Raw genomic sequence first — 17,503 nt, 5'->3', positions numbered from 1 at the left:
GTTGCATTGATGTATACATCCTCTATAGGATTATCCTTGGAGCTGCCAGCGGAACTAATTAAATTCAGCATCCAGTTGTTAAATTGGCATGCTATCAAAAGCTTTCTCAATGCAATGTCTGCAGCTGTGGGTAAAAGGCATTATTTACATGGGATAAGCTCGCAACCGTGCCATAATCTCATGAATGCCAGACATTTGTTACATTCACCGTGATGGTTTAACCTTGTTTCAATTGGCTTCATGAATTCATCTGCATTTGTTTGCATGACTATAATGCTCAGGGTAAAAAATAAAGTCTGTGTTTCTAGAGAGGCTGTCAGATAATAAGACAAACAAAATCCCTCACACAGGAAGGTTATGTTAGTGTGGAGAATTAAAAGCAGAAGGACTGAGTCTGAGGAGATTCACAGGCACTAAGAACTACCAAGTGAAAGAAAGCAAGAGAACAATCAGAAGGTAATTCCTCTGTTGGGACTGACCGGACAGAAGTATGTATTCTCTGCGACGTGTTTGGCCACTCTCTCGTTCTCAGCAGACAGCGACATGATGAGCAGCAGAGCGTCTCTGGCCTGCTGGCCCACCGTGCCCTCCCGGTGGATGAAGGGGATGAGCAGGGAGAAGATCAGGAAGTTAGTGGCACCCTGATCCTCGCTGGTGTGGAAAAACAGCTCCAGAATGGAAGGGTCCTTGGCCAGCACACAGCAGAGCTGGTTGAGCAGCAGCACCAGCTCCGCCTCCACCTGCAGAGCCGCGGTGCCGGAGCAGGAGGACAGCAGCATCATGAGGGGCCGCAGGATGGGCTTGTGGTGCAGGAGGGGCTGCTGCGCCTGGCCCACCAGCATCTCGTACATCTTCAGCTGCTCCAGCTTCATGTCGTCCGTGAACTCTCTGCGCAGGCTCCACACAAACAGGCGCTCCATCACGTTCTCCATCACCACAAACTCCAGGATGGGGCCCATGGCTCCGGCCTGCCCGCTGTCCTCCTCCATCAGCAGGAACAGCATGTGCTCCACATAGTTCTGCACGGCGTTCGCCTCGTCTCCGGGGATGGGGCCGAACCGAGAGGCGCCGCTGGAGCTGAGGCTGATGACGCTCAGGGGGTGCAGGGTGGAGCTGCTGCGCAGGGGGTCATGCTTCTCTAGGATCTTCACCACCTGCAGCAAGAGACAAGAGGAACATATTCATGTTAAACTGAACACATTGTCATATAACATTCTTTTTTATTCAATAGTAGTTTTGTTACAGGACATTTCTTTTGTCCTTTGGCATTCAAAAACATGGAAAGGGACATAGCCATTGCTTTTATAATCAGACTTTAAAATAAAGAATGTTGACTTGAATTCTTTGTTCAATGTATATGTATAATGTGTTTTCCTTCATATTAAACACAAACAATTCAGTGTGAAATAGGAACATTTGTTATTGTTGGCCAACCCAAAATAGTTGTATACAGGAGAAACACTGCTGCACTCCGTTACAGACTGACGGCCAACATTTTGAAGAAAACGAAGTGAAGATTGACAGGAAGTCAATCAACGAAATCCAAGGAAGACGCAAATTGATCGCTGGGATTTAAAAAGTGCAAAAAGCACAGAATTGGTTTCCATTTGTGTTGACAGAGAGGATTTCTACCTTTACCACTCGCATAATGTAAAGCATATGCAGCTATCCTGTGGAGTCTTGACCTATGGTACAAGTTTCTCTTCTTTTGTGTCAGATTCATTTGTATAGATATTACCTGCACAGGTAAACTCCTTCTCTTCTCTCTGGCAGGTTAATTATCAACAATGATGGGGTGTAAACAGAGCCGCAGCACAGTGCAGATCAACTCAGATTGGTGGCACACAGTGAAACAGTCCTTTGTGTATCCAGTCCCTCCCTTGTGTTTCGGCTGCGTAGAAACCAGAGTCACAATAATGGAGCCAGTGTCCCCGGCCTGCCACTGCTGCCATGACAATAACTGGCTGAACACACGAGAGCCCGGCCGGTGGAAACAAGAGAGCAGAGTTTATAATACTCGAGCTCGAAGGGGCCGGACCTGATCCGACTGCGGCCATTACTGCAGTGACAGGAAGGGCTCAGGTTAGAAAAATCAAGTATGACGTATGGAGTCAGATTAATAATGATACTATGAAGGTCAGTTCCAGACCAGGTTAATGTTTGTTAAACTATGACGCCTTCAGTGTGATGATTGATGATGTGTTGCCTCTATGGGTTTAGAATAACATTTCTACTGCAGGGATATGACCTTTAGAAATAAAAGCTGCTTTAACAAGGTGTTAGAAATTAGTTTCATATGTAGTAATCTCAGCTGCCAGGGAGTAAATGCTGCACTTTCACCTTCCCCACTCAGCGTGGTGCCCTTAAGCAATGCCCAAACAGATCAGACAAGGTGTGTACAGGTGTGTGGACATCTGTGAACGTCTTTGAAGCAAAAGCACCGCTCTCAGTGAGGCTTCCCTGAATAAGTAAAGGTTAAAAGATATGCCCACTGAAGGGAAAACTAAACTAGATCAGAAGAATTTCAAACTCAAAAAGCAATAATTATGTAACACAGATGGTTGAATTCTCTTAAAAAGTCGTGACAGTACATCAGAGTTCTATTTCTACGCAGATTACATTACATTACATTACATTGCATTTAGCTGACGCTTTTGTCCAAAGCGACTTACAATAAGTACATTCGACCAGGAAGACACAACCTTGAAGAAAACAGAATCATATAAGTATATCAGGTTTCATAGAGCCAAACATTTCAAGTGCTACTCCACTGGCTTTAGGTAATCCAGTCCTTTATTAGTATAAAAGTGCTTCGTTAATAGTTCTAACGCTCGAAGTGGAGTCGAAAGAGATGAGTTTTCAGTTTGCGCCGGAAGATGTGCAAGCTATCTGCCGTCCTGATTACAGTCAAATTTGGTGAAGCAGGTGTGAGTGTCTTTTCTTAAAACTGCTATAGTTGTAACATTAGTCCACCCATAAAGTAAAGGCCCAGAGAAGTGCTTTGACATGTATCTTGTGCATTATCAATGACAGTAGTGTGACACTTAACATGTTTTTCTTACCAGCAAAACAAAAGAAATCTGTCACTCCAGATTTTCTCAACTGCACACTGGATGGGGGTGTTTCCACATAAACTGCACACGTCACTAAACAGAAACAGTGACAGGTTTATTGAGGGCCAGACACTGAAGTGCTGTCAGTGTGTTCCTTGTCATTATGGCTCTTCACTGTCTCTAGTTATCGGTATTTTGCAGCCAGAGCGATCACTGAGAAAGTCACAGTAAACACACAGCGCTGCGTGAGGTCTGCAGAGCGGCAGATAACACAACTAATTATCATGAACCTTATCTTCCAGTGCAACAGGCAGAGCTTGTTACAGAGGGAAAGGCTATCACTACTTACAACACGTTACTCGGATTGCAAGGTTTTCCGAACTGAAACCAAAGTCAAGAGCACTCTTATCGGGCTGCAGATTAGCTAAGCATGGAAATTAGACTGCAGGAGTGAAATTGTGCTGCCAATTTGCCTAAAGCAAAACAAGCTTTATTAATCTGGAACAGGGAGTACTCATTTTGTCTGCTCACATGCTGGGACTAGTGAAGGAATATGCCTAGGAACATTTAAGAAAAATGACGGAGACAGGACTTTATGCAGGAGTCGAAAACAAAATACAATGTAACCCTACCATCATGATCGCCATGTCTGTCTGCCAAGCCTGCTAAACCTGCTATAACAACTTTGTATTCAAAACAATAAGCTCACTTACAACAAAGTAGTTCAACTTCAATCTGAATCCAACAATACATCTAACAGATACATCCACACAATGCATGTCCCTGGAAACATTTATATATTCCAAAAATGTATAAAACTGGTTTGACAAAATAAATCTGAGCACCAGGCCCACTTACTGGAACATACTTACTTTTGTGATAAGTACAATTCCAAGGTCAATAATGAAACTAATGTAAAATCCTCAAACTATGGAATGCAATATACATCCGAAAACACAAGGGACCAACAACAATAATAGATTTAGCATATATATCCATATAGGGGCGGTGGTGGCGAAGTCGATAGGGACTTGGCTTGGTAACTGGAAAGTCACTAGTTCAAGTCCCGGCAAGACCAAGTGCTACCGAGGTGTCCCTGAGCAAGGTACCATTCCCCACACTGCTCCCCGGGCGCCGTTCAAAATGGCAGCCCACTGCTCCTAACACCCGGACAATTTTTTGGTGCTTGAAATGAACCGGATTCTGGAGCTAAGAGGCTGCTCCGCTGCGGTGTGAACAGGAAAACCCAGTGCTTTTCAAGCTCCAGCTCCGAACCGGCCCGGAAACACCGTTGGTGTGAATGAGGTATCAGACGTACACTCTGTTCTGAATAATGATGTGTCTCATTCAGTATTTGTTTAAATTACACCTACTCTTTCTCCCTCTGTGATAAATCCATGATTTATGAATACGCAATTATCCTTCAGTGCAAAAGTTTAACTACTGACCACAAGACGCCTCCTACTTCACAAAGAAGATCATTCTCAGGTTTTTGTGCACTTTTCTGCATCGCATTTTGTGAATGGTCAAATATGCAAGTTGTTCTATTACAAAATCATGCTTTTAAGTGTGAAACTTTCCTCCTTCATATGAGGATTGTGAAAACAGCCTTCTGGCGCCTAGCACAAATACTACTTTATTTCTCCCTCTCTGACTGTAGAAACTGACTCCAGGGCAGCAACACTAAACTGCAGTGTGGTTATGGTCAGGGAGTGTTGGCAGTGTGAAGCGGACAGCCTCAGACTCCTGGCTCTCTGCAGCAGCAGTGTGTGTCCCTGTTCACCCCTGTGGGTCCTGGCAGCCTGAGAGACCTGCTCCTCCCACGCTGAGAGGAACAAATGATACACAGAAGGACAACTGCCAGGCACTGAGGGGTCCGAAAGTGTGTTTGTAACCAAGTGTCAGCTGCCTTTATGTTGACATAAGTGGCTGTCAGCGTGGGTCTGACTCTTGGAGGCGCTCACAGCTAAATTGAGATGTGTTTTTATTTCATGTCTCACAAGATGGGCTTGCAGGGAGGGCTGCAGCATAGGCAGTATGAGAAAAATAAAGCCTTTTTTTTTTAATAAATATAACAACAAAACCAGTAAAGTAACTAAATCTATGAAATAAGTGTAGTGGAATAAAATATTATATCTCCCTCTGAAATGTTGTAATGAAATGGAGTAAAAGCAAAAATCTCTACAAGATGTGAATACTCAAGTAAAGCACAATAACCTCAGACTCCTACTTCAGTACAATACTTGAGGGAATATATCTGTGTGGTTTAATGCTCATGTGCAGAGCTTCTGAGAGTGGTTTTGACCTTCTCATTTAACTGGGAGCCGTGTATTTCCAGTCAAACTAATCCTTTAAGTGAATTGACTCTTGATTTAGAGCTGGCGTTTACCTGAGCCCAGTGGTTTTTGAACACAATCATGCAGGTCTCTGGATCCACCCCCTTCAGGACCAGAGCCTGCCCATCTCGATTTCCATTGGCAACCATGGAGGCCATCATGGTGACCGGATCACACGCGGGTTAAACCATGTCAGAGGCAGGAGAGGGAGGACATTCCTGACTGCTTACTGCGTGCAACCGTAACCAAAGAGGGAAGCATAATCACAGAGGACCTGGGGAGGCAAAGAAAAAACACACACACAAGCAGATATTATTATACACAGGGCTGAAAAACTGCTTCATAAAATAGCAGCACAGATGCACTGATATGACTGGAGTGCATTTCTCTCCCTCTGCATGGCTAGACAGCAGCTATGACAGGCATGCAGGAAAGAGAACAATAACAGGCGATGTCAGATGACTCCACAGAGGAGACACTCAGCTCCACTTTGGCTCACAGTTGCCTGCCGCTCTCTGGACTTCGGACTGAGCTGTCAAATTGCTTTTGGACTACCTCAGACGCCCAAAGTGGATTCCTGCAGCTCCCCTGACATCACTCTCATTACACAAACATTTTCTGACATCAGAAAGCGAACAGCGAGTGGGTGTGAACAACTCAAGAGGGGAGCTAGGGGGGAGAAGACATCTTATTTAGGCAAGTGAGTTCTGCTTTGCTCACATTGCTTGCTTGTTTTGGAAGACGACCACTTTTTCCCCCAGAAATGTGTTGGTTTCCTTGGAGATGAAATTGCTGGAAAGATTGACTCAGCTAAACAAGACAGTCTTTTTTAATTAAACACTGGGAACAGAAATAGTAGAGTGTTTGTTTTCTTTAAATATGAAAGAAAAAAACGTAGGATAAATCCAGTTCTCTGCAATAATACTGTACAATGTTTCCATGACACGCCTGCACTCCAACAGGAAGGATGTCAGGATTTGCCTTATCTGTCTGAGTTTCCTCTGCGTGCAGACAGTGAATGTTTGTGACGACTATCATTACAATTTCAAATGATGTCACATGTATATGAAAATCATAGTCACGCTCAAAGGATCTTAGACACATTTACTCCAACAAGAATAAGACTCAACACCCAGGCAAGCAGCTCTGTAAGACTGTATTTTGCACCATGGTGTTTTTAGCTTTCATGCTAACATTAGGGCGGCCAAATCTATCAACATTTTCTGGATCAAGCACTTAATTGTTTTGTCAGTGAAATGTCGCTACTAGTTATTAATGGCCATGCCAGTTTATCAAAAATATTTTTAACATCTTGTCTTACTAAATCCAAAAGATATTTAATTTAGCGTGATGTGTAATAAAACAGAGAAAAGCAGGAAATCTCCTTATTACAAAAAGCTGAAAAAAAACATTTCCTGCCATTTTTGTGAGAATAATAAAAAAAAATAAAAAAAGGTGAATCATCAGTTTTGCATCCATTAGGACACAAACCAAATAATCAGAAAATAACCTGAATCATTCCCAAATGTTATTGAAACCCAGCCAATTCTTGTCAACATATTTCCCTCAAAACCACAAAGGTAACATGGTGGCACTAGAGGAAAGGTCAGCGAATCACAAAAGCTGGTTCTCCTCATCCTCAGGGGAATATGAACTTCTTGTTCATGTATCGTTATCCATCTAATGGGTTTATAAATATTGCCCAAAGCTCTGGACCAAATGACCAAACAACATCCCTGGTGCCACACCGCTAGCGTGGCAGAAAGGGACACGACACCAGGACAAAGTTAAACCCTCACACACACAACACAATGCAGGATCATGGTAACTCCACAGGGGATCAACTGTAGACGCAGCAGCTGCATGCCACAACATCAAATTAGAGCCTTTAGCTCCTGCCCCTTAATGTGCCTCTAAACCAATCACAGCTCATCTCCTTCTTTTGAATCCAATTGTGGCAGAGTAACACAGAAACATCCCCACCAACCACTGAGTTCAGGCATAACAAGGAACACACAGTCAAACTGTCACCATCTGCTTCCAGTTAGGAGAAGTGCCGGCTGGTTGGATTCCTGACGAGGAATGTGAAGGCAGCGTGGAGAGTGTGTCTGACTGTGTGTGTGTGAGTGTGTGAGTGTGTGTGTGTGTGCTTTCTTACCTCTGATAAACCATCTTTAACAGGATTGTGGCGCTAAGCAGACGAGGACCTCATTCTTGACCTGTCCTGTTGTCACACACAACAATAAGAGAGAGATGTCAAAGAAGAAGCAGGAAGTGAGTGTCCGTGTGAGAGGCAAGGCATGTTGGGAAGTGACGGGACGTGAGTAAACTTCTCCGAAGGCCACTTGGACGGAGATAGAGAGGGAGGAGGTTTGATGAAGGAGGGAGGACAGAGCAGGAGGGGGAGGGAGTATAAAAGGAAAAACATGGTTAGAGAGAAATTCTACAGGAAAGGAGGAGGTACGAGTAAAAGTACAGAAACAGAGTAAAATTCTGTAGGAATTGAAAATCAATGTCTCATCATCATGTTCCCTTCAGTTTGAGAGAATTACACTATTGTCACTTCCAATTAGTCTTGTCATGTTAATTGGCATCCTACTCCACTGTGAAAGGCCCACTTATCCGCAACATTACACCAAGCCGTTGTGAGAATCAGATCACGTGATGCAGCAGCCTCAAAACTTAAAACATTTTATAAATCATATTTACAAAACCCATTGACCGCAGAACTTCACTGCAGTGGGTGTTTTGGTCTGTAACAATCTAAAATCTTCTTGGAAACAAAGCGATCTTCCATGAAAGTGTGATGTCGTGTAAACAGAGCGAGTGAGAGGGAGACAGATGGAGATGTGTGTGTGGGTGAGTGTGTTAAAAAGAGAGTCATCAAACACTCATTTCGTTATTCATGCTGGGTTTGTGCCTCTCGATGCAGATTTTCCCCAGCAGCACCGAATAGACACCACACATGGAGTTTAACATTAGATTTAATACAATTTACAGGAACTTGCAAACATATAAGTAGACATTTAACATGAATCGGCTTATTTAAACACCACCGATAATCAATTGTTGTTAATCGTGCAAGTTTGAGAGAATAGTATAGATGTTTTCAGTATTTTCTGATATTTAATAGACCAAATGATTAATCTAAAAAATAATCAGCCCTTTTTAGTTGTTCAGTGTTACAACATACTTCAAGATTAGCCTGATGTAAGCAGTGAAAAGCTTCTCTCAGACAACAATAACCTTCCTCCCCAAATCATTTCAGTGTTAAACTATAAGCCAAATAAGACTTGGATTGACCAAATCATCACAACAGAGTCTGAGTACCAGCATCTTATTATACTAAATAGGAAATGCTCGAGCAATTCTCCAGCTCACGAAAAGATCTACCACTTGTTTTTAAGGAAGAAAATTAGCTTTTTCCAACAAATGTTGTAAAGTGCTATTACGGCCCGTCCACACAGCGGCGTGCGTTGAAGCTTCAACGCAGCTTCCCATTCCCTCTGAATGGGGTGACGTCACGCTTTGCCGAACTGCATTGTGGTTCAGTCGCTTCGCTTTGCCTCCGTTGCTCACTTCAAAAGTTGAGAAAAGCTCAACTTTTCAAGCGAGCTTCAATGCACGCTGCCGTGTGGACGCTGTGTTAATGAAAGTCATGACCTACATCTTGCTCTCTTTACAGTAACTGCTGTCACACAGAGGGAGAGCCTACTGAAGGCACTGCTCTACTTGCTCAAAATAACCTCAAATACTGTAGAGCCAGTATGGGACGAGCCGAGCATGCACACACTAAAATATAGGTTGATAAAAATACACATGTTGAGTGTGTGTGTGTGTGTGCGTGTGCGTGTGCGAATCTGATACCTGAATGTTACCATGGTGATGGAGCGTTGTGAGTGTATATTTGTGTGTTTACAGTCTCAAACAGCCGGTGTTGCAGTGGAAACGAAACACAAGCCCTGCTGGATTCTCCTAATTTCAAATGATCCAATTATAGCAATTGCACATATTTTTCGCTTCTACTTCTCAACAGTCAGAGACATGATCAACAGAGCAGAAACCAAATCAGCGTGGGATTTCCCTCAATGCAGATAGTTATACACAGCCATACACTCACTGTGTACTCTATTGGTTTACACAATAAGAGGACATTTAGCGTATGTTTACCAAATGTCACAACAGTATCAAAGAACCAACACTTTTGAAAAAATCGAAGGGGAAATGGTTCTTAGTTGTTTTTAGGACACACTGCGTGACTAGTGGACAGCAGGTTCATTACAAATCTAAATCAAGGAGAAATAACTTATTGTTTAACATGAAATTAGAGGAAGGTACATTGTTGCTATGTTTTTTAACTGAACAAAGAGATCAAATGCACTGAATATACTCCTCTCCTTTTGACTTTTTCTTTTGATCTATTTACTGGGCTGTGAGTAAAGGAATAACAAGCCAAGTGTTTTATCGCTTCAACAGTTTTCAAAATTATTCTTTTACTGCTTTTGTGTTGTAGATACAATGCACCATAAATCAAAGCTTGGACTGGTTTCTTTACACATTTTGGGGACTGTTGCATCTGAACCCCTCCAGATTAACACAACATAAGTGTGTGGCTCCTCCCTATGAACAAGCAATTAGATAATAGGGTGAAGTGTTACAAGCATCCATTTTTAGTGAAACATGTCATGCCTCCCCGCATTGCCAGTTCAAATGTTAAACTCCTTATTTATCATCACTACACAGATAGAGCTGTGGACCATGAATGTCATTTCATTGAATGGTTTAACAAGTGGTGTTGCATAAAGAGCAGCAGGCTCTCCTCTGCTCACTCCCCGAGGTAAACATGATGACAAAGTGAGAACGGCTATTATGTCGCACCTCAGTGTTTTCCATCCCGAGAATACAAGTAGTTCAAAGCTAGAGGCTGAAAGGAGCACACAGTATAACAAGAGAAAGAGAAATGCTCGCCTCCAGGGGGTTTTGCAAAAAAAATTCTGATCTGGTTTCGGGTATTGTCAGCTTTGTGCCATCCCCGAGGTTTCAGACACACAGGCGTGGTCTGTTCAAATAGCTGAGAGGCAGGACACACCCTTTACTCAAAATAGAGATCATCTTACTTGCCAAACAGGAGTTTGAAACATCAGTCGAAGTGATTTGATAAGAGAGCAGATATAAAAAATCTCATTTCATTAAGCTACATATATTTTCTATATATTGTTATCAGCATTTTCAGTGGTTGGCCCTAAACTCTGGAGTAGTTTACCAACAAGTAGGTCTTCCTCTTCAATTGATTCCTTTAAAATCTTTATTAAATATTTGTCTCTTTTCGTCATCCTATTAATTATTCTTTTAATGCAATTGTTTGTATTTCTTTTAGTTGGGTGAGCAATATCATTTCTGTGTTTTAATCAAGGTATCATATGCCTTTGTTAAATGACATATCTGTACCTGTGTTTTTATTTCTTCTTTTTGTTAAGCACTTTGGTCAGTGTTTGTTGTTTTTGTCTAAGGGGGAGGGTGTGTTGGGTCCTTGATACAATACAATACAGACAAAAGAAAAGTCAGTGTTTTGGGGTTTCATTTATCTGATCAAACCTTATACTATAATTCACATAATACAGTGGCAACTAATGGTAACCCACTGACAGGCAGGCCCATTAAAGTGATAGTAGCTGATGAAATATTTAAGGACTACAGGTGAAGCCATTGAAAGGACAGATAGTGCCTGATCTTGTAATTTATAGTCATCCTCATCCAATCAACAACACAGCAGGCAGGAAAAAGGCAATTTAATTTCTTATCTCAGTTTCCATTATTCCCTTCAGTTCCCTCTGTGTTGGACCATGTATCTTTAGCAGAGACAGATTCACTTATGATCGGAGCAAAAGATGTCTGATGGTTTAAGATCTCCAGTACACATTTAAAATGGATATCCAACTGTCTTCATTTTACTTTTAAATGTCATTAACAGAAGAATTAAAACCACTATATTTAGATAAACATTTTTTACGAATGAATTCTTTAAGTAGTAATACTATTACTGTACTTGCCTACCTGGTTAAAGTATGTCTTATTATATTAATGTGTATGGAAAACCACTTTTCAATAAATTACTGGATGGAGGACAACATGTAAGGACAATTTCACTCAATTGTTCAAATAAATCTCTGATGAACTTCATTTTATCGTCATCATTTATCACATGGAGTATCCCCACACAAAACATGCCAAACAGGTGCCGAATTGTGAGTGTAAATAGCTTGTGAGATAAGAATGTGATTACTAAGCAGTGTTGCTCCATGCTGCATGACTGTGGATTGTCACATGCACATGAAGGCTACCTGGGTGTTGGCTGTTGTATTCATCTCTAAACTGGTTTCAGAAACAGGCTGTTTGTAAAATACTGCTCAGTGATCAGTAAAAGCGATACATTAGCATGTTCAAACAGACACCAGGTGCTCAAAGAAGCTGGAAGAAGAAGAAGAGGAATTAACAGCTGTACCAAACACCCAGGAGGGAAAACACACCTCTCCAAAAAGTGAGCTCAAAGTAGATAACAAGAAGCAAAGAGAGGGGAAAAGAGCCTTCAGCCCCATTGTTAAGATCAAAGACATGAGGCTAATTTCCCATGATGCATCTCTCCTGAACAGCCTACACCGGGACGGGTGGCGCAGTGGTCTGTGCATCTGATCATCAGATCAAGGGGTGAAACCCGCCGCTGCTGCGTCTGTAAAGCCGTTGTGTCCTTGGGCAAGACACTTCACCTGAACTTGCTCCTGTGGGTATTGTCCACAGTACATGACCATTGCATGTATGAAATGTGTATTTGTAAAGCGCTTTGAGCATCTGGAAAAGCGCTATAATAAATGTAAGGAATTATTATTATTACAGAGGGGAGAGGGGCTTTTCACTGCAGACATGTTAACCTGCTCCTGACCCTGTTGGCAGTGGAATGTCATATCTAACCTGTATGCACGAGTCAATACATGTATTGTAGCTTATGGGTATAGGTGTGTAAAGATTTTTTTCACCGCCCAAGGAGCGAGATGTAACCATGGATACACAAAAAAGGAATGCAGAAAATAACTCAGTGTCTTTGGGTTTTTTCTAACTTTTTGAATACGTCTTTTTTAACAAGAAACCAAGTTATTCTTTTTTTTTTTTAAATCCATACAATTTCGAATCTCCTTTTTAGCACCAGTGTCACCGGCCTCAAAGACCCATCATGGAGTCATTTCTATGTTCCCCCAAGAACATTGTGAGTGAGTGGTAAGGGCTATCTCCGCAGTACAAGAACTAAGTGAGATTGATGTTTTAAATGCATGCTGAATATCTAACAATGTGTTCAGACACTGTGGAGATTTCAATGTCTAAATTGAACATTTGACTAAGGAAAAAACATCGGCAAAAACATTTAATCATAAAAAATGTGAAAGGTATCCTGAATGTGTCATATGACTGTAAGAGGATATTGAGAGGGGAAACTTGGATGCATGCCCACCTAACACTCATATTGTGTAATCTAAGAAAGTAAATATCTTTTCGTGTAATTCCAACCCTCACAAACTATTAAAACCCATATGTTGAAAAAGGTTTCCTGATACCACAGGTCATAACACATATTTCCCTCTGTTTCCTTCTGACCCTCACAGGCTAAATTACCACATTGTATGTACACAATGTGGGCTGGTCGGTGACATCATTCATGGTTTCATGTTGGTATTCAGCCCATCCCCACACGACAATAGGCTTCTGTCAGTGATAAGAATATGTTTAGTGTGGGCATATTCTATCTGTGCTCCTGCTGCTTCCTCTAGCTTGTTTGCAGCACGTAAAACATGCGGATAAAACACAACAACAACCATGTTTGAGTGAGGACTGGAAGAATCAGCCTGTCTGAAGTTCAGAGAGGTTTATCCCTGAGAGGATGAGAGTAAACTGCAGCACTGCTCTCAAGTAATCAGCCAACTGGAGGAGAAGAGGGTATTTGAGTCCTTTCATAAAAGCCATGATGCACAGTACACCTCTCAAAAAAGGAGTTTTAAAGGGAATACGTTGATTACCAAAATGCCTGCTGTCGGGCACATTCGTGTTAAATATTTGCTTGGGTGTGTGTTCTGTGAACCAGTCTATTTTTACACTTTTTCAGACCTTTTATTACCTTTGAAACAAGTTCAGTGAAGAAGAGGGAAATGTTTACTTTAGTCTTCAGGCGGCTGCACACCTGAAGATGACCTTAAATGTGTGTTATTTTCAATGCAAAACAGATGCAAACTAATGTATATGCTGGTGGCTCTTCGTAAAAGCATAAACTCTAGCCTCTTACACCGTGTGCACCACAATGTTTTACTTTATATCAGTGACTGGCACGCAGATGAATGACAACAAAAAACATTCTGCATAAACATAATTTGTACTTTCAACCCACGCCATTCTGTGACAGAAGTGGATCAACCTGATTCCATTACTATCTCAATGTTTCACTCTAAAGAAAGGCTTTTTGAAAAAACACAGCAGAGTTTGCCGGGGGAAAGAGGGTATTTCTTTGTACTTAACTGGAACACAAACAACTGGGACAATATGTCCTTTGAAAGAAAACAAAAGACCACTCTGGGGTCTGTTTGTTTTGTATGGAGCTAAAGTCATAACGTTGTTAGCTCAACATAGGTCAGGCTAAGAAGCATTGGGAGCTATCCTGGCAGTCCAATGTAGAAAAAATAAGCCTAATTAAAACATATGTAATTTGATAATACATATTGAAACAGAAATGTAAATAATGGCAACCTTACTAATGACATAATTGCTAAGCTATGCTAATCACTTCCCAGCCTTATTTTCTTACTATCAACACAGGCATGAGAATGGTATCAACCTTCTTATCTAACATTTACCAAAATGAAATGTATTATTTTATTAAAAGGTAATAATGACACTATATTCAAATCTGAGCCCGGTAATGAAAAAAACTGCCAGTCGCTATCACCACGTATCTTTCATGCTGTCTGTGACATTTCAGGGTCAGTTTCCGGACATAAGTGGGAAAGGTTGGGCTAATCCCAAACACGGGACAAAGCTGAGCTGGCTTTGAATGTGGTGGGGGAAACACACACACACACACACACAAACACAAACACACACACACACACCTACCTGCTGGTTTGGTGATGGCAGCACCTTGTCCAGTAATTACACAAGTTTTGGAAAAAATTTATCTGGAACTTACAAAAAAAAACTGTCCTTTTGTTTGGCATACTTTTTTGCAAAATCACAATAAACACTTTTCTATTGCCTTTGATTAAAAAAAGGCTATTCCCATTCAAAAGCATTACCTGCAAACAATCATTAACATCATGTGAAGTAGGCCTATAGGCAGTAACAAGCAAGTGGAAGCGAATCTGATCCCTAACTTGTGACTTGAACCTATGTGTCACATATGGTATGGCCTTTATTCACAGTATAGCATGCTTTAACGGTTACTCAAGGACTCCTGAATGTGAATGTCCTGGTTTCAAGTCTGTAAACTGATGTAAGCCAAACAGATGTCCCACTATATAAAGATTTGAGTCCCCTCTTAACATCACTACTAATCATACAGATGACTGATTAGCCGCACATTCCTCTCATTCCTCAGAAACTTGTAACATAAAACGTGAACTTCAGTTGCATTCTTTGCTGCATGTCCAACCTACTCTATGTTTAGGACGACCTTATGGGAAGGGGGTCAATTTGTAGAGATGTACCTTATTGCTGTAGCCTCTGGACAACATGGGGGAATAGATTTAGACAGCACCAGAATGAGTTGTATACAGAATACTTATAAATTGATTACTTCAATATAAAGAAAACCCAATCAAATCACACTGAACTGCTTCCCTACCATCATTAAAACCTCAACTCTTCAAATCCTTTATAGTGACAGCATTTACGAAGTGCAGAGCATAGAAAGCTACTGGCAGTGTTATATTTGGCTTTAAAGTGCATCCACGGGATGTTTAGGACAACAGCAGCCACAGCTGATGGAGGAATGCAGATATGTTTGGACAGTTTGATAGAAAAGGAGGAGATGGTTAAGTTGTTATCATGTAACAAGTATGGATAAATGCAGGCAGTGATAACTCACAGCTGTTGAATGTGGTGGGGGGTTGATGTGATAGTGACCATGACCAATGTAAACCTCCATATAAATCATGTGATCAAAACTGAATCATCTTTCCTGACAAAATGGGTCATCCTTCCAAAATGTACTCAATATCAAGAAGAAGTAATCATGGAATATATTGGTAGGTTGGTTTCATACAAGTGTGTTAAAGAGTTTTTTTTTTTAAAGGCCTCTTTTGTATTGTAAAAAGTGTTATTAACAACAAAATGTATAGATTTCTAATAACTAGTTAACTAATTATTGTGTGATAAAACATCACTCTTTTGATTGTTTTTAGTCATTTTTTACTGCAAAAACGCCAAAATCTCTCTGGTTCCAACTTCTCAAATGTGAGGATTTGGTGTTCCTCATGTCTCATATGACAGCGCACTTAATATATTTAGGTTTTGGACTATTTACTTGACAAAGTAAACAATTTAAATGGGTGACGTTGGCCTTTTTTCACTATTTGTGGACAAAACAATGATTTAATATTGAAGATGATTGTTAGTTTCAGCCCTAAAAGAAAACCTGTAACATTTGCCTACAGGCTTGAAATATCTTGCCAACTTGCAAACACACAAACAAAGCAGGTGGAAAAATAACCTCGCTGCAGCTGAGTAATACATCACTCATATTCAAAGTAGCTGCTTTGACCATTTCTCAACAGAGAGAGAGAAAACTGCACTACAACAACAACACATTTTAGTCGTCACCCTAGATACTGTCTCAGTTTACATCAGCTGACTGTGGATGACATTGATTTAGCAGGTGGGAAGGGAGCACCTGTAAAGCAATGACACTCACACAAGGAGGCTAGCCATGAAACATTAATGCTGTTTGTTGGAAACTCTACACCACCTTCATTCCTCCTTCCTCACGAAGGATATCGGGAGTTCAAAGCTCATCAGGAGCCTGAAAGGTGAATCAGGACAGGTAGGATCCTCTCTCAGTGTAACACTTTGCCAGGGGGATCACAACAACAACACGTGGATACAATGTTTTTGGACGCACTGCAAGTTTCTGCAATATTATGAAACCAGATACATTTAAGAACATGTTATTAAGCAGGGTGGGACTAAGGTTGCAGAAATGCTGGGCTATGATTAGAGATTGGGTGGGTCTACTTTGTCTATATGGTGAGGACACAACAGTGACGAAACACGGTGGAGTTTACTTTTTAACTTATTTTACCTTACTAGGATGCAAAAAAACGAATAATCTATTATTTTTTGTACTGGTAGTTCCCACAGTAAACCCCTCACAGACATCTGGTTCCCCTTAAAGAAACCCAACCCTTCCTCCCACCCGCACATGTCAATCACACACAACTGTCAAAGAAAACACACATGGTCCAACAACAGCAGAAATGCCACTGTCATGTTACATTTTAACAGGTGAGAAAAAGCTAACAAGCTGTAAACCAGATTTAAGAGTTGTGCTTCGGCTTTCTTTCTTTATGTCTTACCGTAGGTCAGTCCTCCGGTCGGACGGTAATAACACAGCAGTGTGAGCCGCGTCGAAAAGCAGGTTTATCCGCAAACACACACTCGGTATGTCCTCTCAGAAATACAAAAAAAACCGAGTTCCTCCTGGTCACAGCTCCTTAATTTCCCTGTTTCATAACCGGACGCAGTGGTATTATACGTGTAACCAAGCTACTTAACCTGGTCCGCGGCACACACACATACACACATATAGGTGAAGCCGCACTAATCCTCACAGAGCTCCTCCCACTGAGCTACAACTGGTCCACATACAGAGGAGCGTTTCTTATGGGTTAGTTTTCTCCATGAGAAATGAATTATAAATGGTTCCTAGCCATGTGTAAAATCACCATATAAAGCAATGTTTGTTATTTTCAAACGTTGGTTAATCCACATTAGGCTACTTGAGTAAAGAAAGAAAGATGAGTAAAGAATACTTCCCAGGATCCAGTTTCTCAAAAGCCATAACTATTTGAGGGCTGTAGAATC

At 41.3% G+C, this 17,503-nt stretch overlaps 1 protein-coding gene across 4 annotated transcripts in view; it reads right to left on the bottom strand.

The window, feature by feature from the left end:
• The window catches only part of fam160a1a (family with sequence similarity 160 member A1a), a 28,583-nt gene extending 11,354 nt beyond the window's left edge, over positions 1-17,229 (bottom strand). The window contains exons 1-4 of one of the 4 annotated variants that reach the window (XM_034231370.1): positions 16,996-17,229; positions 7,548-7,733; positions 5,443-5,663; positions 480-1,154 (exon numbers count right to left, since the gene is read on the bottom strand). In XM_034231370.1, the coding sequence (XP_034087261.1) occupies positions 480-1,154; positions 5,443-5,550 (783 nt within the window). In that variant the 5' untranslated portion in view covers positions 5,551-5,663; positions 7,548-7,733; positions 16,996-17,229. Of the gene's footprint in view, positions 1-479; positions 1,155-1,738; positions 1,963-5,442; positions 5,664-7,547; positions 7,734-16,995 lie in introns of those variants that run through there. The other 3 variants (XM_034231369.1, XM_034231371.1, XM_034231372.1) reach the window with 3 other exon arrangements.
• Between the last annotated feature and the right edge of the window lie 274 nt (positions 17,230-17,503).

Source organism: Gymnodraco acuticeps, unplaced genomic scaffold (assembly GCF_902827175.1).
Source record: "Gymnodraco acuticeps unplaced genomic scaffold, fGymAcu1.1, whole genome shotgun sequence".
In the NCBI taxonomy this organism is placed as follows: Eukaryota; Metazoa; Chordata; class Actinopteri; order Perciformes; family Bathydraconidae; genus Gymnodraco; species Gymnodraco acuticeps.
Note: the sequence above shows the minus strand (reverse complement) of the source record. Positions and strands in the feature narration are given on the sequence as shown.